Here is a 19,918-nt window from a genome sequence, read left to right on the forward strand (position 1 = left end):
AAGTTAAAGGAAAGTCATTTGGTGATAAGCTTACTTACCAGTAACTACAGTGAGGCTGATTCCACTGCTTCTGACATTCTCAACTACAGAGAAGAGAGTGAATGTGTATTTAGTTGCAGCACTCAAGGATGAGACTGTGTAAAACATTGGTCCATCTCCATTTGTTGCACTGATGTTGGTTTCTGTTCCATTAAACTCCAAGATGAAGGTTGCATTGTTCTTTGCATCATCCCACTGAAGAGTGATGCTGGTCTCACTTTGTCCTGATACTCGAAAACTCTGATGAGGAACTGAAAAATAAGCATGGATGAGCACTTTACTGCGTTAAAACATTGTTTTTCAGCATTCATTGGCACATTATGTTTTAACAATTTATGTAACAGCCAAAGCAAAAAAATAAACACATTAAAAAAAGAATATATTGCCTTGGATGAATAACACACAATTGATGTTTTCAAAAAACCTGCTTTTAAATTTTGCTCGACCATTTGGTTGAGCAGCCAGTAAAGAGGTTAGGAAAAAAATCAAATGACAAGATTGTGTAACTTTTAAAAATTAAGTTTGATTTCAATTTTAGATCTGCAGTGTGGTTAGTTGAAGGAAGTTTACAAGTTAAATAGGGAGTTCGAAAGTAACATTACCTGTGCAATAGGGATTATAACATGAATATACATCAAAAAGTTTGTAGACGTAGAAGTTTCCATAACAGAGTTTGGCCTTGATGAAAAATGGATAGTGATAGTTGCAGCAGTTATCAGTGTAGGTATAACACAGAGACAGTGAGGCAGATTGATTGTACTCTGTGGGATGAGTTTCTGCCAGTTTCAAGTAATAAGATGTTGGACAAGTATCTTCACATGAGTCAGAGATTCGAGCTCTAGTTCCTCCCAAGAAAAAGCTGTACCATCCTCCTGAGACAAAATTTCCATCGCAGTATCCGTACATTGAACTGTAGTTGTAGTTCAGTACAGTGTAGTGCTCACAGGGGTCGACACATTGAGCACTTCCGTTATTAATGAAGCAGTTCAGGTCAGGAGCACAAAATGTTTCTCCACAAGGAAGATATCGGTGATCTTTGTTCGTTTGCATGTAAGAAAAAAAAGAAAGTAATCAATTTAAAGAAGATAGTTGTCAAACTTAGTAGAGTTTAAATATTTTTAATATTGCCCCTAGTGGCCTTAGAATGAACAGAACTTAATACTAAAGGGGAAGAGTCTTTCAGGTCTTTTTAACTATTAACATAGTATAATAATATTAAAAAATTGGGAAATATTACAACTGTAGAGACCAGTGTTACATATATAGAGTGTCGAGAGAAGAAGAAGGAGATCCATATACAAAAAAACAGAGTACATAGAGTACTTAAGTATCATGTGCTGATGTTTTAAAGCTGGTAGTAGATTGTGGAGAAGAAAGAAAACAGATGTAAACAAAGAGATAAAGCACTAGGACACAAATTATTTAAACACAACTTAGCGTTAACAGCTGTAATAGATCTGACACTGGCTTAAAAAACAATGGTGAATGGAAGACATGGAAGGAAAACTTGGTAGTGATCATTATACAATTTCAAATTATGTTCAAAGAAGCAGAAGAATCAAGTCAGGGGAAGGAAGACGTGTTTTGATATTGCTAAATGAAATACATTTTAAGTACATGAATGGAAATTTGCATTTGGGGGTGGATATTATTAAAATATAGAGAAAGGTAAAAGTAGCATTATGACAGTTGTGATTAATGTTCCAGACAAAAATGTATAAAAGCAGAGCACTGACAAAAGTACTTAAAATATATGACAAAGTATGAGTGGCAATTACTTAGTACTTAGGACTTCATCAAGGAATGCTGGGACAAATCCAAAGCTCAAACAAGGAAAGAATTCAAGTAACTAAGTTTTAGACATAATGGTCTCACGTCACACGCATAAAATAATTATTAATTTGGCATATTATCTGAGAAGTTAAAGTTATTTAAAATCAAGGTGGATCTTCAAATAAGAAACAAAAGACACCATTAGATGTTCTCTCATACAATTTCTAATTTATTCCTGCATGTATGTCCTTTTGAGTTAGAAGAAATTAGAAGAAGTTTTTGCAAATTAGACATTTTAAAGTAGTTTACTTATTTAAAATCAATAAAAAATTTGGCCTTTGTCCTTTAAAAGGAAAAAGTTCCTGGTATTTCTTGTGCTTTAGGTGAGATGTAAAAATGGAAAATAATTATTTGAATTTTAGTGTTAATAGTAAGTAAGTGAGTGACCTTATGTAACACATGAGGTCAGTGGTTATACATTTTTGAATGTGTTAACCGGGAAAAATTTAAAATATTTGGACGGATCACTTTTCATTCATTTGAGTTTTCCACCATGTCCCATTCATTTCAGTTACACCAGCTTTCATGTTTGTATTGCCCACCCCAGTTAATATTTTCTGTACATGCCCCTGATTTTTGCATCACAATGTAGCATATGGATTAATTCACAAAATATATAATTTTTCTATATGTGTGTGATAGAGATATAAAAAGAAGGGGGAAAGAACAATTTTAATAAAAACAAAACTTTGCAATATCTTACAATTAAACTGTTCACTTAAAAAACGTTAAGCATTTTTAATTTTATTTAGTTTTCTTACCAGTAGTGACTGTCAGTTGTACTCCACTGCTTCTGGCGTTCTCAAATACAGAGTAAAGAGTGAATGTGTATTTAAGAGCAGGATAAAGAGAGGAGACTGTAAAGATTACTGGTCCGTCAGCATCTGATGAAGCAATGATCCTGTTTTCATAATTAGCATGTAGCAGATAACCACTATATTTGGGCTTACTCCACTGCAGAGTAACACTGGTGTCATTTATTCCAATTGAAGTAAATATTTCTGCATTTAGAGGAGCTGAAAAAGAAAATAGAGATGAAAATGAAAGCTATGATCGGCCCTGTTTGTTTCATTGCAATAAACACACAAATATAACATTCATCAGTTTCCTTTTGTAAATGTATTCTTCACAGCAGGTATCTAGTAGATAACAATACTGGGCCAATTTTACTAGTTATGTTAAATTGAATTGAACTTTTTTAATATTACACAGATAAATGCATTCATTCATTCAATTCCAATTCATATGTAAAGTTTTTTAAAATGTAAGCTCTCACCAGTGACTGCATCAATGCTGATTCCACTGCTTCTGACGTTCTCAAACACAGAGAAGAGAGTGAATGTGTATTTAGTTGCAGCAGTCAGAGATGACACTGTGTAAGTTACAGAGTCATCTGCAGCTGGAGCACTGATGTTTGTTTCTGTTCCATTAAACAGGAGAACAAAGCTGACACTGTTGTTGACTTTGTCCCACCGCAGAGTGATGCTGGTTTCATCTTGACCAGCTGCTCTGAAGCTGTGATTAGGAACTAAAACACAAAGAAACTTCTGTAAATTTGAAGAAAAGGAACGTCAACAGATTTCTAATTTCTAATCAAACAGTAAAATTATTTGGACAACAAAAATATTACAATAATAAGATGAAATACACTGTAGTCTTGTCATTTTATCCTCCTTTAATTAAGGTAGTAAAGCAATAATGTTAAATTAATAGTCACAGAAATAAAGTATTAAGCGCCTGGGTAACAAAGCATTACCTGCACAATATCCAGTGGAGCATCCTGGTAGGGTTTGAAGTTTGTAGACGTAGAAGTCTCCGTAACAGAATTTGACTCTAATACTGTATGAGTAAGTGTAGTCGCAGCAGGAACTGCCATAACTATAACACAAAGAGCGTGCTACAGTTTGATTGTATTGAGTTGGATGAGGTTCTGACATCTGCAAATTGGTATAACTGCCACATCTGCTGTCTTGTACACAAGTTTCAGGAATCTGAGCGCTGGTTTGTCCCACAAACATACGATACCAGCCTTCAGAGGAGTAGTAGTTTCCATTACAGTAGGAATTTCCATATATGTAATATTCTGAAAGCCAGTCATCATTCAGTTCAGTGTAATGTTCACAGGCTTCACCACACTGAGCCGTCCCATTGATGATGACACAGTTCTGGTCTGGAGGACAAATGGTCTGTCCACATGAAACATATTGCTCATCTATATTTAGATAAAAAGAAATAATATAAATAGTACCTTTAACAAACATATTGATAATGCAAACTTTATAAACAAATCTTCAACAGAGAAACCAGGTTTTAAGTTTGTCAGATCTTTATGTCAACATAATCTAAAGTCACAATAAATAAATAAAAAAATCTGTATTATCAACAAAAACAGTGTAGACTAAGTAAAGGGTTAGCAAGCAAAACTTGAAAGTGGTTTAGCTAATAAACCATTTAGGACAGTATTTTACAGTATGACAGAGTAAATAAAATATTTTCAAATGTTTGTGTTTTTCTCAAATGCAACACATTTTAAGTGTATAAAAATATACATAAAACATCTTACCAGTAAAAGCTTCTAGATATAATGGAGAACTTCTGGCGTTCTCAAACACAGAGAACAGATTGAATGAGTATCTACTTCCAGCACTGAGAGATGAGACAGTGTAAGTGACTGGTCCATCACCATCTTTTGCAGGAATGATCCTTCGTCCACTATTATATTCTAGGACATAACTGGCATTGTTCACCATATTCCACTGCAAAGTGATGCTGTTGAAACTTGTTCCAAGCAAAGTGAATGTTTTTACTCTTGGAGGAGCTGAAACAGAAGAACATTATTTAAACTTTCTGAAGTATCTTAAAGAGGCAGGTATGAAGGTTATGTTCTACCACAAAAAAGTGATGGTAAAAGCTGCTTTAGTATCTAGAAGACAAGCCACCAATGCGCGTGTGACACAGGGTGTGTTTTTTTATTGTTAATTCTCCACTTTCTTTTCTGGATTGACCCTGTGAGTGGGAATTCTGAGGAACTTGAACTCCTAACGTATGTGAAGACAAAAGATGGAACAGGAGCGCACCAGGTGACTCTTCTAAGAGCATCAGGTGTGGAACGAAAGGCAGAGTTCCTGAATGAAAAAGAAGATATCCAGAACGAAAGAGAAGAGACCCAGATGTGGAAGTTACATGTCTCCCTGAGCCGTGGTACTCCACGAGCACAGTAAGCAAATCTTAGTGTTCCTCTGGAACACTGGGGAACCCAAATATGTGCCGTTCATAAAATTCACATACAGTAGCATGGTGGCATGAGGATATCATAGACCTTGTAACACATGGTAATGTGGTTTCAGGACAACAATACAAGCCCTCTTTTTGGTGAAGAAAATGACTTCCTGAAAGATTTTTTTCTGTTGTTTGTTTTCATGGGCCATTTTTCTCTGGCGGACTTCTTGTCAAGGTTTCTCCATTTAAAGGAACCAAGGCCATATTATAAAAAGTTGCTGGGCATTTGTCATCCAGAAATAATGTTATTTCATAATTTATTTCTTCTTTTTTATGAAAGACATATTGTAAAACTACTAGGATTTATTTACTCCTTCTGTCAACCTTTTGAAATAGCAATCCCATCATTCAAAATGTGGAGGATTACTGGTATTTATTTACATCACTAAGATACCCTACCAAAACAATTATGGAAAAGTTATAATACGATGTACTGGACACAGGTTTTAGCAACAACATGATTTAACGGCAGGCCAAGAAACTCTTTCAACTGTTGTCTTACACCTGTGACTGGAAGACTTCTAATTTCTTATAGAAAATGTAGCCTTTAAAATTTTTTTAAAACATACAAATCAGATCATTATACATACCAGTGACTGCATCAATGCTGATTCCACTGCTTGTGACGTTCTCAAACACAGAGAAGAGAGTGAATGTGTATTTAGTTGCAGCAGTCAGAGATGACACTGTGTAAGTTACAGAGTCATCTGCAGCTGGAGCACTGATGTTTGTTTCTGTTCCATTAAACAGGAGAACAAAGCTGACACTGTTATTGACTTTGTCCCACCGCAGAGTGATGCTGGTTTCATCTTGACCAGCTGCTCTGAAGCTGTGATTTGGAACTGAAACAGAAAGAAACCTTCTTAAATTTGAAGAAAAGGAAAGTCGACATATTTCCTGCAATCAAACAATAAAATTATTGTGACAAGAAAAATGTTACAATAATACAATGAAGTACACTGTCGTCTTGTCATTTTATCCTCCTTTAATTAGAGTAGTAAAAGAATAATGTTAAATTAATAGTTAAAGAAATAAAGTATTAAGCGCCTGGGTAACAAAGCATTACCTGCACAATATCCAGTGGAGCATCCTGGGAGTCTTTGAAGTTTGTAGACGTAGAAATCTTCATAACAGAGTTTGACCTTAATAGCGTAGGAGGTGTAGCAGTAGCAGTTACTACCATAACTATAACACAAAGACCGTGTTACAGTTTGATTGTATTGAGTTGGATGAGGTTCTGACATCTGCAAATTGGTATAACTGCTACATCTGCTGTCTTGGACACAAGTTTCAGGAATCTGAGCGCTGGTTTGTCCCACAAACATACGATACCAGCCTTCAGGGGAGTAGTAGTTTCCATTACAGTATGAATTTCCATATATGTTATATTCTGAAAGCCAGTCATCATTCAGTTCAGTGTAATGTTCACAGGCTTCACCACACTGAGCCGTCCCATTGATGATGACACAGTCCTGGCCTGGAGGACAAATGGTCTGTCCACATGAAACATATTGCTCATCTATATTTAGATAAAGAGAAATAATATAAATCGTACCTTTAACATACATATTGATAATGCAAACTTTATAAACAAATCTTCAACAGAGAAACCAGGTTTTAAGTTTGTCAGATCTTTATGTCAACATAATCTAAAGTCACAATAAATAAATAAAAAAATCTGTATTATCAACAAAAACAGTGTAGACTAAGTAAAGGGTTAGCAAGCAAAACTTGAAAGTGGTTTAGCTAATAAACCATTTAGGACAGTATTTTACAGTATGACAGAGTAAATAAAATATTTTCAAATGTTTGTGTTTTTCTCAAATGCAACACATTTTAAGTGTATAAAAAAGTGAAACATCTTACTAGTAAAAGCTTGTAGATATAATGGAGAACTTCTGGCGTTCTCAAACACAGAGAACAGATTGAATGAGTATCTACTTCCAGCACTGAGAGATGAGACAGTGTAAGTGACTGGTCCATCACCATCTTTTGCAGGAATGATCCTTCGTCCACTATTATATTCTAGGACATAACTGGCATTGTTCACCATATTCCACTGCAAAGTGATGCTGTTGAAACTTGTTCCAAGCAAAATGAATGTTTTTACTCTTGGAGGAGCTGAAACAGAAGAACATTATTTAAACTTTGTGAAGAATTTTAAAGAGGCAGGTATGAAGGTTATGTTCTACCACAAAAAAGTGATTGTAAAAGCTGCTTTAGTTTCTAGAAGACAAGCCACCAATGCGCGTGTGACACAGGGTGTGTTTTTTTATTGTTAATTCTCCACTTTCTTTTCTGGATTGACGCTGTGAGTGGGAGTTCTGAGGAACTTGAACTCCTAACGTATGTGAAGACAAAATAGAGAACAGGTGCGCACCAGGTGACTCTTCTAAGAGCATAAGGTGGGGAACGAAAGGCAGAGTTCCAGAATGAAAAAGAAGATATCCAAAACGGAAGAGAAGAGACCCAGATGTGGAAGTTACATGTCTCCCTGAGCCGTGGCACTCCACGAGCACAGTAAGCAAATCTTAGTGTTCCTGAGGAACACTGGGGAACCCAAATATGTGCCGTTCACATAATTCAATTACAGTAGCATGGTGGCATGAGGATATCATAGACCTTGTAACACATGGCAATGTGGTTTCAGGACAACAATACAAGCCCTCTTTTTGGTGAAGAAAATGACTTCCTGAAAGATTTTTTTCTGTTGTTTGTTTTCATGGGCCATTTTTCTCTGGCGGACTTCTCGTCAAGGTTTCTCCATTTAAAGGAACCAAGGCCATATTGTAAAAAGTTGCTGGGCATTTGTCATCCAGAAATAATGTTATTTCATAGTTTATTTCTTCTTTTTTATTAAAGACAAATTGTAAAACTACTAGCATTTATTTTCTCCTCCTGTCAACCTTTTGAAATAGCAATCCCATCATTCACAATGTGGAGGATTACTGGTATTTATTTACTTTTTAAAATTTACATCACTATGATACCCTACCAAAACAATTATGGAAAAGTTATAATACGATGTACTGGACACAGGTTTTAGCAACAACATGATTTAACGGCAGGTCAAGAAACTCTTTCAACTGTTGTCTTACACCTGTGACTGGAAGACTTCTAATTTCTTGTAGAAAATGTAGCCTTTAAGATTTTTAAAAATGATACAAATCAGATCATTATACATACCAGTGACTGCATCAATGCTGATTCCACTGCTTGTGATGTTCTCAAACACAGAAAAGAGAGTGAATGTGTATTTAGTTGCAGCAGTCAGAGATGACACTGTATAAGTGACAGAGTCATCTGCAGCTGGAGCACTGATGTTTGTTTCTGTTCCATTAAACAGGAGAACAAAGCTGACACTGCTGTTGACTTTGTCCCACCGCAGAGTGATGCTGGTTTCATCTTGACCAGCTGCTCTGAAGCTGTGATTTGGAACTGAAAGAGAAATAAACCTTCTTAAATTTTAAGAAAAGGAAAGTCGAGACATATTTCCTGCAATCAAACAATAAAATTATTGTGACAAGAAAAATATTACAATAATAAGATGAAGTACACTGTAGTCTTGTAATTTTATCCCCCTTTAATTAGAGTAGTAAAACAATAATGTTAAATTAATAGTCAAAGAAATAAAGTATTAAGCGCCTGGGTAAGAAAGCATTACCTGCACAATATCCAGTGTAGCATCCTGGTAGGGTTTGAAGTTTGTAGACGTAGAAGTCTCCGTAGCAGAATTTGACTCTAATACTGTATGAGTAAGTGTAGTAGCAGTAGCAGTCCCTACCATAACTATAACACAAAGAGCGTGTTACAGTTTGATTGTATTGAGTTGGATGAGGTTGTGTCATCCACAAATGATCGTAACTTCCACATCTGCTTTCTTGTACACAAGTTTCAGGAATCTGAGCGCTGGTTTGTCCCACAAACATACGATACCAGCCTTTAGGGGAGTAGTAGTTTCCATAACAGTACGAATTTCCATAAATGTAATATTCTGAAAGCCAGTTATCATTCAGTTCAGTGTAATGTTCGCAGGCTTCACCACACTGAGCCGTCCCATTGATGATGACACAGTCCTGGCCTGGAGGACAAGAGGTCTGTCCACATGAAACATATTGCTCATCTATATTTAGATAAAGAGAAATAATATTAATAGTACCTTTAACATACATATTGATAATGCAAACTTTATAAACAAATCTTCAACAGAGAAACCAGGTTTTAAGTTTGTCAGATCTTTATGTCAACATAATCTAAAGTCACAATAAATAAAACATATATACATATATATTATCAACAAACAGTGCCGACTAAGAAGAAAGATTGTAAGGAAAACTTAAAATGGTCTAAGTAATAAACCCTCTAGGACAGTATTTTGCAGTATTAGAGACAGTTACTAAAATATTTTCAGATTAGTGTTCCTCTCAAATGCAACACATTTTAAGTGTATAAAAAGTGAAACATCTTACCAGTAAAAGCTTCTAGATATAATGGAGAACTTCTGGCGCTCTCAAACACAGAGAACAGATTGAATGAGTATCTACTTCCAGCACTGAGAGATGAGACAGTGTAAGTGACTGGTCCATCACCATCTTTTGCAGGAATGATTCTTCGTCCACTATTATATTCTAGGACATAACTGGCATTGTTCACCATATTCCACTGCAAAGTGATGCTGTTGAAACTTGTTCCAAGCAAAGTGAATGTTTTTACTTTTGGAGGAGCTGAAACGAAGTAACATTATTTAAACTTTGTGAATAATTTTAAAGAGGCAGGTGTGAAGATTATGTTCTACCACAAAAAAGTGATGGTAAAAGCTGCTTTAGTTTCTAGAAGACAAGCCACCAATGCGCGTGTGACACAAGGTGTGTTTTTTTATTGTTAATTCTCCACTTTCTTTTCTGGATTGACCCTGTGAGTGGGAGTTCTGAGGAACTTGAACTCCTAACGTATGTGAAGACAAAATAGAGAACAGGAGCGCACCAGGTGACTTTTGTAAGAGCATCAGGTGTGGAACGAAAGGCAGAGTTCCTGAATGAAAAAGAAGATATCCAGAACGAAAGAGAAGAGACCCAGATGTGGAAGTTACATGTCTCCCTGAGCCGTGGCACTCCACGAGCACAGTAAGATAATCTTAGTGTTCCTGAGGAACACTGGGGAACCCAAATCTGTGCCGTTCACATAATTCAATTACAGTAGCATGGTGGCATGAGGATATCACAGACCTTGTAACACATGGCAATGTGATTCCAGGACAACAATACAAGCCCTCTTTTTGGTGAAGAAAATTACTTCCTGAAAGATTTTTTTCTGTTGTTTGTTTTCATGGGCCATTTTTCTATGGCGGACTTCTCGTCAAGGTTTCTCCATTTAAAGGAACCAAGGCCATATTATAAAAAGTTGCTGGGCATTTGTCATCCAGAAATAATGCTATTTCATAGTTTATTTCTTCTTTTTTACGAAAGACATATTGTAAAACTACTAGCATTTATTTACTCCTCCTGTCAACCTTTTGAAATAGCAATCCCATCATTCACAATGTGGAGGATTACTGGTATTTATTTACTTTTTAAAATTTACATCACTAAGATACCCTACCAAAACAATTATGGAAAAGTTATAATACGATGTACTGGACACAGGTTTTAGCAACAACATGATTTAACGGCAGGTCAAGAAACTCTTTCAACTGTTGTCTTACACCTGTGACTGGAAGACTTCTAATTTCTTATGGAAAATTTAGCCTTTAAGATTTTTTTTAAATCATACAAATCAGATCATTATACATACCAGTGACTGCATCAATGCTGATTCCACTGCTTGTGATGTTCTCAAACACAGAGAAGAGAGTGAATGTGTATTTAGTTGCAGCAGTCAGAGATGACACTGTGTAAGTTACAGAGTCATCTGCAGCTGGAGCACTGATGTTTGTTTCTGTTCCATTAAACAGGAGAACAAAGCTGACACCATTGTTGACTTTGTCCCACCGCAGAGTGATGCTGGTTTCATCTTGACCAGCTGCTCTGAAGCTGTGATTTGGAACTGAAACAGAAAAACAAAAAAAGTTGTATTTGCTTCTTTTTATGGAAAACATTTTTAGAATCCCTTTAGGTAGATCTTTCCTTTACAATAAAAATAATGTGTTCAGGAGATTGAAAAACTATGTATTAAAGTGAGTCTCAGGTCCAGCCTGGCATTAATGCAAATACTGGGCTTTTAAATTCTAGTGATAATAAAATAAAAAAATTGTATTTCTTCTAATGCATTGACATTAACAAACAAATCATTACCTGCACAATATGCAATGTTGCATCGTGGTAGTGTTTGAAGCTTGTACACATAGTAGTCTCCATAGCAGAGTTTGACTTTAATATTGTTATAGATGTATGATGTGTTGGAACAGCAGGAACTATAATAACTTTGACACAAAGACCGTGTTACAGTTTGATTGTATTGAGTTGGATGAGGTTGTGTCATCCGCAAACGATAACTGCTACATCTGCTGTCTTGGACACAAGTTTCAGGAATCTGAGCGCTGGTTTGTCCCACAAACATACGATACCAGCCTTCAGGGGAGTAGTAGTTTCCATTACAGTAGGAGTTTCCATTTATGTTATATTCTGAAAGCCAGTTATCATTCAGTTCAGTGTAATGTCCACAGGCTTCACCACACTGAGCCGTCCCATTGATGATGACACAGTCCTGGTTTGGAGGACAAAAGGTTTGTCCACATGAAAGATATTGATCTATTTTGAATGGAGAGGAGAAATTAAGAAATCATTAGTTTGACGGGTTCTTTTGTATTCAGAAAGAATCACGTGAAATTGACCTTATCTGATTACATAATCTCAAAAATGTGATGCAGAGCCCAAAAATTAACAGTCAAAGTTTGCATTTGATTGCTTCACTTTTAAAGCACAATATTTAATTTCATTATTTCTTCTGTCAGTTATTTCTTGCAATTCTGTTATTAAGATATAATCAATATATATGTTTTCTTCAAGTAAATTGATAAAGTGAAATATTTTACCAGTAACAGCCTGAAGCTGCATATTACTGCCTCTGGCATTCTCAAACACAGAGTACAGAGTGAATGCGTATGAAGTTCCAGCACTGAGAGATGAGACTGTGTATATGACGGGTCCGTCTCCATCTGATGCAGGAATGATCCTTCGTTCATTATTGTACTGCAGTACATATGTGGCATTGGTCACCTTACTCCACTGCAGAGTGATACTGTTGAAACTTGTTCCAAGTAAACTGAAAGTTTTTACGTTTGGAGGAGCTGAAACAAAAAGACAATAAATTAAATAACATTATCAAATTATGTGGGTTACTATAATGATTATGCAACAAAGATGTTTGTTGGCAGTGTGGTCATTTGAAAGTTGTGACCTTAGTACTCAGTTATTTTCTGTTCCAGTCAACTGTTTGTTCTTACAAAAAAATCACTTGTTTTAGACTTCAAAATAGTAGGAAAATGTCAAAACATCTTTTTTCTTTGCACTGTAATTACCCAAATGTTCAAATTTCTTTCACAAATATTAAAAAAAAAAGGTTTGATGACCAAGTTGTTAAAATTCATGTCTTTAGCTGCAATAAAATTCATGCAGTCATCTGTTGCTTTAAGATCTTCTGAAACCAAATCATTATACATACCAGTGACTGCATCAATGCTGATTCCACTGCTTGTGACGTTCTCAAACACAGAGAAGAGAGTGAATGTGTATTTAGTTGCAGCAGTCAGAGATGACACTGTGTAAGTTACAGAGTCATCTGCAGCTGGAGCACTGATGTTTGTTTCTGTTCCATTAAACAGAAGAACAAAGCTGACACTGTTATTGACTTTGTCCCACCGCAGAGTGATGCTGGTTTCATCTTGACCAGCTGCTCTGAAGCTGTGATTTGGAACTGAAACACAAAGAAACGCCTGTAAATATTCATAATTTAAAGTTATACTAGTGTGCTTAGTTTAGCTTTATAATAGTCACATTTTTTTAACAAATGTTGGTGTTTTCTAAAGAGATTAATAAACCTACATTATGCCAATGTATTATTTGCTTTTATTTAAGAAAGTGAAACAGTAATTGTCCAAACAATGACCCTTCATGTAAAAACTCATAAGTTGAGTGACAAATCATTACCTGCACAATATGCAGTGTAGCATCCTGGGAGTCTTTGAAGTTTGTAGACATAGAAGTCTCCTAAACAGAGTTTGACTGTAACAGACTGTGATGAGTAACAGTAGCAGTTACTACCATAGGTATAACACAAATAGCGTGTTACAGTTTGATTGTATTGAGTTGGATGAGGTTGTGTCATCTTCAAATGATCATAACTGCCACATCTGCTGTCTTGTACACAAGTTTCAGGAATCTGAGCACTGGTTTGTCCCACAAACATACGATACCAGCCTTTAGGGGAGTCGTAGTTTCCATTACAGTATGAATTTCCATTTATGTTATATTCAGAAAGCCAGTTATCATTCAGTTCAGTGTAATGTTCACAGGCTTCACCACACTGAGCCGTCCCATTGATGAAAACACAGTCCTGGTCTGGAGGACAAAAGGTCTGTCCACATGAAAAATATGGCGGATCTGTTGATTTAGGGAAGTAATCATTAAGAGAAATACATATAAATTCCATAATAATATGTTTCAAATAATAATTAAAAGAATACAATTATAAACAAAAAATATGTTTTGAAGGAATGAGAAGATTTTTTGGTGTGGTAGTTTTTGTCACTAAATGACAGACCAAACGATATCACAATTTTTAATGTAATCACTTTCGTTGTTAGGTCTTGAAGATGAGTTATTAAACTGGGATTTTTTTTTGTTAAAACATTTCACCATTCATTTAAGTGCCCTTATCAGTCCTGATGCCATGACTCAACTTCAAGACAAACTACACCAAGATGAAGAATAACAGATAATCTTAATAAACTTTGAATTTTTAGATTTTTAAAATTGCAAGCTACAAAAAAATCTTCCATGCAGTATTATGTTATTTGATGGCACATCAATAAATAATGTCTCTTATGGCAAATGTTTAAAGTGAAAGAACTTACCAGTTAAAGCTTGAAGTTGAACTCCACTACTTCTAGCATTTTCAAACACACAGAAAAGAATAAAAGTATATTCAGTGTTAGCTCTGAGAGAAGGAACTGTATAGGTTATCAGTCCATCTCCATCTGAGGCTGATACATTCTTCCATCCTTGATTATACTGGAGAACATAGCTGGCAAAATTCACTTTACTCCATTGCAAAGTGACGCTTCTGTCAGTATTTTCTACTACGTTGAAAGTTTCTACGCGTTGAGGAGCTGAAACAAAATGCAAAAGACAGTAAATAATCTTTTCATCCAAGATATATTTTCACGATACATTGCGAAATATGAGCAGTGAAATAGTTTTGGAAAGTTAAATGTTGTCAATGTAAATTACTAGTAGACATGCAATATAAACATATATAAATTTAAAAATGTGCAACTTTTTCAGGCAACATATATATTTTAATGGAAACATTTTATCTTGAAGAAAAAAAAAGTGTATTTAAAAAAAAAGTTTAGGCAACAATTTTCCAGTTTTTATTCTCCTTCTAATAAAACACCACTCGACATGAAAGGTGTAGTCTTCTGTCTCACCACAAGAGGGAGTTTCTGCTTTTAGAGCAGCTCAGAAGAAAGAACCTGCCGTGAAATGAAACACAGACAGAAGCTGATTGTGTTCTCTTTATGTTCTAGCTGCGATCTAACTCGCTGGGTCAGCGAGTTGTCAGCGAGTTAGATCGTCTTGAATGTTTTTCAGTAATGGTGTATAATTTAGCTGCACCAGTTCTGATAGTTTGGGAGAGAACTGAACACCTAGATATTTAATATTGCCTGATTTGACCGGTATCGAGAGTGTTTGCTCAGCATTACTGTTAAGTGATGATAAAACTGATTTATTCCAATTAATTGAATACTCTGAGATGGAGGAGAATTTGTTAATAATTGTTATCGTTTCACTTATAGAATGTGATTTATGTAAAAAAAATCATCTGCATAGAGACTAAGCATTGGACAGCATTGTTTAATGCAAATAATTTTTTGTTATTCTTACCAGGGAAAACACATTAAAGCAACTATTGTCTTTCTCCATTAACAAAAATTCAGTGGAAACATTATATCTGACATCACTCATTGGATTTTACACAGTGTAATGACTCCCTCCGCCCCTTTAAAAGGTTGTACGACTAAATGTTTCTGTGCCTACCTCAACATGTTAAAAATGACTGGGTGGCATGAAGCTTTAAAGCTCTGTGGGTCCAGCAATCAGCAAAATAAATAAATGATAATCCCCCAAAATATGCACAAATTCAAGTTTTGCACCCCAGTAGTCATGGGCAAAGAACAAAGCAAAAGATGCATCAAAAACATAAAAACAAACTTTTTCAAAGAAAGCTTTACATGCATATTTTCAAGAAAGTCAAATATGACTTGAGACAAATGTTGACTCCAAAAGGTCATGAAACTGTTTAGGATTAATGGATTATTGTTTTTTTTTTTTTTTTTTACAGGTGGATGAACCATATGAGTGATTTCAGTAAGACTACTAAGTTTTATTTTGTCATGACTAATGAAATTTATCACCAAATTCTTTAGGTTTGAAGTAAATTCTAATTAATATACAGTATATATACCACCTGTCTTCACTTTTGAAGACAGGTGCACTTCTGCTAGAAACTTTAGATATTAGCACTTAAATGTATACCTGTCTGTATTTAGGGAAGCATGCTTTTTTCATTTGTGTGTCCCAAAGATAAAATGCTGTAGATCCAATTGAAGCTGTAAAGAAATGTTTTAATCTTTACATGCCTTACCAGTGACTCCATCAATGCTGATTCCACTGCTTCTGACGTTCTCAAACACAGAGAAGAGAGTGAATGTGTATTTAGTTGCAGGACTCAGAGATGAGACTGTGTAAGTTACTGGTTCACTTCCAGCTGGAGCACTGATGTTTGTTTCTGTTCCATTAAACAGGAGAACAAAGCTGACACTGTTATTGACTTTGTCCCACCGCAGAGTGATGCTGGTTTCATTTTGTCCTGATGATCTGAAACCATGAGGAGGAACTGAAAAAAAGATTAACTGTTAATTATTTGATGAAAAATTACTAATAATTAATAAAATCGTTCGCTGATTACTATAATTTTTACTTTCCTTTAAAAAAAACATTTTTTTCTCCATTTAGTATACTTTTCTGAGTCTGATGTTTTTGTTTTTTTAAAATTTTGCAATAAGACTGTTTTTATGAATGTAATCTACGACAACGTGAAAGAACGATGTATATGAAGGCCAACTGTTATTAAAGAAAATATATTTCACATATTTAAATGTTAAGCTACTTTTGAATGCAAGAGCTCATGATGAATTACCTGCACAATATGAGTATTCACATCCAGGTAGTCTTGGAAGTCTGTACACATAGTAGTCTCCATAGCAAAGTCTTGCCATAACTCTGTTAGAGTAATAGTAAGTGTCGTAGTAGCAGTTACTATCTCTTGCAGTGTATGTAGTCAGGGTTGCACTTTCATTGTAGTGTACAGGATGAGGTGTTGTTGCCCAAATACGATAAGAGCTACATCTGCTGTCTCGAACACACGTTTCAGGAATTTGAGCACTGCTCTTTCCCACAAACATGCGGTACCAATTTGATGGGTAATAATTTCCATTACAGTACGAGTTCCCATTGATGTTATATTCAGAAAGCCAGTCATCGCTTAGTGCTGTGTAGTGGTTACAGCCATCCAGACATTGGTACGTTCCATTGATATTGATGCAGACGTGGTCAGTAGGACAAGACCCCTGTCCACAGGAATAACGCCAGTAATCTGCATTGAAATGAAAATAAAATGAAAAAATAGAATTTAATAAAAAATATGATAATGGAAACAAACATCAGTGTTAAAGAAAAATTTGAAGCAAAACACATAACATTAATGCAACTTTATCGCTTCTGCATATGTTTTTAGATTTTGCATGCTGTAGTCTACATTTTAATGAACATTAACAGAAAAAAAAAGTATCAGATTCAAAATCTGCCAAAGAACATTTGGTTTTAATTTGGTTAGTTTCGAGCAATCAAAACAAAGATAAAGCAAAAGAAGAAAACAAAAATGTACCCTAATGGGCCATTTTCTTAGACACACCCGTCCAACTGCTCATCAATGCAAATTTCTTAACAGCTAATCACATGTCGGTAACCAGAGGTGGGTGGAGTATTCAAAAATTTTACTCAAGTAAAAGTAGAGCATAGGCATCCAAAAAATTACTTGAGTCCGAATAAAAAAGTACTTGGATTAAAATCTACTTAAGTACTAAGTAACTAATGAGTAAAATCCCAAAGAGAGGGTTGGTGCGATCTTCCGCCCCTTGGCTGAGAATCACCCAATGATATAATGTTACTGGATTGGAAACCACATGACATATGGCGTCACAGTGTTTTGCCATCAACTTCAAAAACCTTGACAACAAACAAGTCCGTTGGAGAGGAATCATCACAGGACAGGAATCACATTTTAATAGAGAGAAAAAAATCTGTGAACTGTGAACAGTGTGCTAAAGTGGGAGCTAGCAACTTGCGAGTAGCATGCTATTTTGGTTTTTCGATGTATGTTTTTTAATTAATGTTTCATGTTTTAAAACATGGCAGATGTTGATCGCACATATTCACGTTCAACCTGCACAAAAACTGATGGAAATTCACGAGGGGAGCACGTAATATCTGCATTCAGTTTTTGGTCGTACGGACTGGAGGAAGCCCATCTAGAAAAGGTAGCGCTAATGCTTACTTTATGCTCAGTGACATAAACACAGTAAACAGCAGTCGTTCTGGAAGGAGCTGTGGCCGTAAACTTTAATCTGCCACACTATATACTGATATACTGCTGTTATCATTGTGTTTTGAATCTTAACAGTTTGGCAGATGTATATATGATGTTATCATCCAAGTTTAAAAGATTTTTTTTTGTATTGGTGAAGGATGCTAGCTGTAGGCTTTTTCTCAAAGTACAATGAAATCATCTACTTGAAGGTAAATTCTGAATGAAATTAAGATTTATTTACCCTGTATTTAATCCAAAAATAATTAAAGTTCCAGTTTCATTTGAAAAGTGGTAAAGGGTGTTTTTATTATTATTATCATTATTGTTATTATTATTATTTTTTAGCCCTTTGAGATGTTTTTAATAGGGAAAGTACCTTGTTAATAAAATTTATCAGTCATTCATGCTAGTAAACCCTCGTTTCTGGTCTTGGGTGAAAAGCATTTACAAGCTTTTAGCACAGAGGCAAAATAAAAACGAAAAAAATTGATATTTAGAAGGTGTTTATTTGACAGCAATGCATTATCTGTAGCAGTAGAAGTCACAATTCTTGTACTATTTACAACTTAATCTTAATAGATCACATATATTTAAATATACCACGACATCAATCATTTTCTAAGCTTTAATTCGAGTCAATTTTAGTAAAAACCGGTTAATAAATGAGCGAGCTAGCCCGATTTCAGTGGTTGATTTCTACCTGTCCTACATGTAAACAGCAGCGTTCTGCAGCCGTGATGTGGGTAACGATGGTGCCTGCGCACGCAGAGTGACATTTTCTCTGGATTCCCGCGGGTCACGGGATTCCCGCGGGATGGGAGTCATCTCTTCCGTTAATCATGGAACCGGGACGGGAATAAATTCTGACGGGAGCGGGAGTTCACCAAAAGCTGACAACTCAAGACACTTGTATGAAAGTTTTGTGTCTGAAGGTGCTGGGTGATTTCACAGGAGGAGAGAGAAAAAGAGGAGCACGCCAGCCTAACTACCTCTGGCTGCAGTACGTCGACTGGGGCGATCCTCAATGTTACGTTTGTTTCTCCTCCAGCAAGTCCGCGAGTCACGACGCACAGGTGCGCACGCTCACACTCACAGCGAGTGAGCAGCGTCTTTGATCAGGGGGGCAGAAGTTCTTCATATTCATGAAAGTCCACGGTCTCTAACCCCTGTGAATTTTAGGCTTGGCTAATTTCTGGAGGCATGATCTTTTAGTATTATCCTTTTATCTTTCCTTACCCATCTCTCTTTTTTTCTCTTCAAGCCGTGTCTGAATAGGCAATACGTATTTGCTCTGCGCGCGCCTGCAAGGAGGGGGGGTTTGCGCTGAGCAGAATATGAGGAGAAAGACAGAGGGAGCCGCAAGTGAAACAGCAATAATTCAATACTTTTGAAATGAATAGAGAGATTCTCGAGGACATTTTTAATCCACAAGATTGTGGATTGATCTGCCAATGATGTCATTCTGTTTTCTTTCTTTCTTTTTTTTAATGTATAACTTTATCTTGCAGAATGTCATCTTTCGTTTTTTGTTTAAATGTTCTTTTCCTTTCGGCTTTTCCCTTCAGGGGTCGGCACAGTGAATCAGTTTCCTCCATCTAAGCCTGTCTTCAGCATCCTCCACTCTAACACCAGCCACCTTCATGTCTTCATTCACTGCATCCATAAACCTCCTCTTTGGTCTTCCTCTAGACCTCTTTCCTGCAGCTCTAGACTCAGCATCCTTCTACAAATATATTCATTGTCTCTCCTCTGAACATGTCCAAACCATCTCAGTCTGGCCTCTCTGACTTTATCTCCAAAACCTCTAACATATGCTGACCCTCTGATGTATTCATTCCTGATCCTATCCATCCTGGTCACTCCCAAAGAGAACCTCAGCATCTTCATCTCTGCTACCTCC

The 19,918-nt window shown here is 35.9% G+C and overlaps 1 protein-coding gene across 3 annotated transcripts in view; it reads right to left on the reverse strand.

The window, feature by feature from the left end:
• Positions 1-19,918, reverse strand: part of LOC112156145 — a 41,787-nt gene that overhangs the window by 2,426 nt on the left and 19,443 nt on the right. Inside the window, exons 9-28 of one of the 3 annotated variants that reach the window (XM_024288322.2) lie at positions 16,570-17,025; positions 16,015-16,266; positions 14,222-14,476; positions 13,296-13,748; positions 12,811-13,062; positions 12,182-12,436; positions 11,442-11,897; positions 10,942-11,193; positions 9,621-9,875; positions 8,816-9,274; positions 8,338-8,589; positions 7,018-7,272; positions 6,218-6,670; positions 5,742-5,993; positions 4,436-4,690; positions 3,629-4,084; positions 3,149-3,400; positions 2,634-2,888; positions 642-1,073; positions 39-290 (exon numbers count right to left, since the gene is read on the reverse strand). In XM_024288322.2, the coding sequence (XP_024144090.1) occupies positions 39-290; positions 642-1,073; positions 2,634-2,888; positions 3,149-3,400; positions 3,629-4,084; positions 4,436-4,690; positions 5,742-5,993; positions 6,218-6,670; positions 7,018-7,272; positions 8,338-8,589; positions 8,816-9,274; positions 9,621-9,875; positions 10,942-11,193; positions 11,442-11,897; positions 12,182-12,436; positions 12,811-13,062; positions 13,296-13,748; positions 14,222-14,476; positions 16,015-16,266; positions 16,570-17,025 (6,459 nt within the window). The remainder of the gene's footprint in view (positions 1-38; positions 291-641; positions 1,074-2,633; positions 2,889-3,148; positions 3,401-3,628; positions 4,085-4,435; positions 4,691-5,741; positions 5,994-6,217; positions 6,671-7,017; positions 7,273-8,337; positions 8,590-8,815; positions 9,275-9,620; positions 9,876-10,941; positions 11,194-11,441; positions 11,898-12,181; positions 12,437-12,810; positions 13,063-13,295; positions 13,749-14,221; positions 14,477-16,014; positions 16,267-16,569; positions 17,026-19,918) is intronic. The other 2 variants (XM_036216694.1, XM_036216695.1) reach the window with 2 other exon arrangements.

Source organism: Oryzias melastigma, linkage group LG18, assembly GCF_002922805.2.
Source record: "Oryzias melastigma strain HK-1 linkage group LG18, ASM292280v2, whole genome shotgun sequence".
In the NCBI taxonomy this organism is placed as follows: Eukaryota; Metazoa; Chordata; class Actinopteri; order Beloniformes; family Adrianichthyidae; genus Oryzias; species Oryzias melastigma.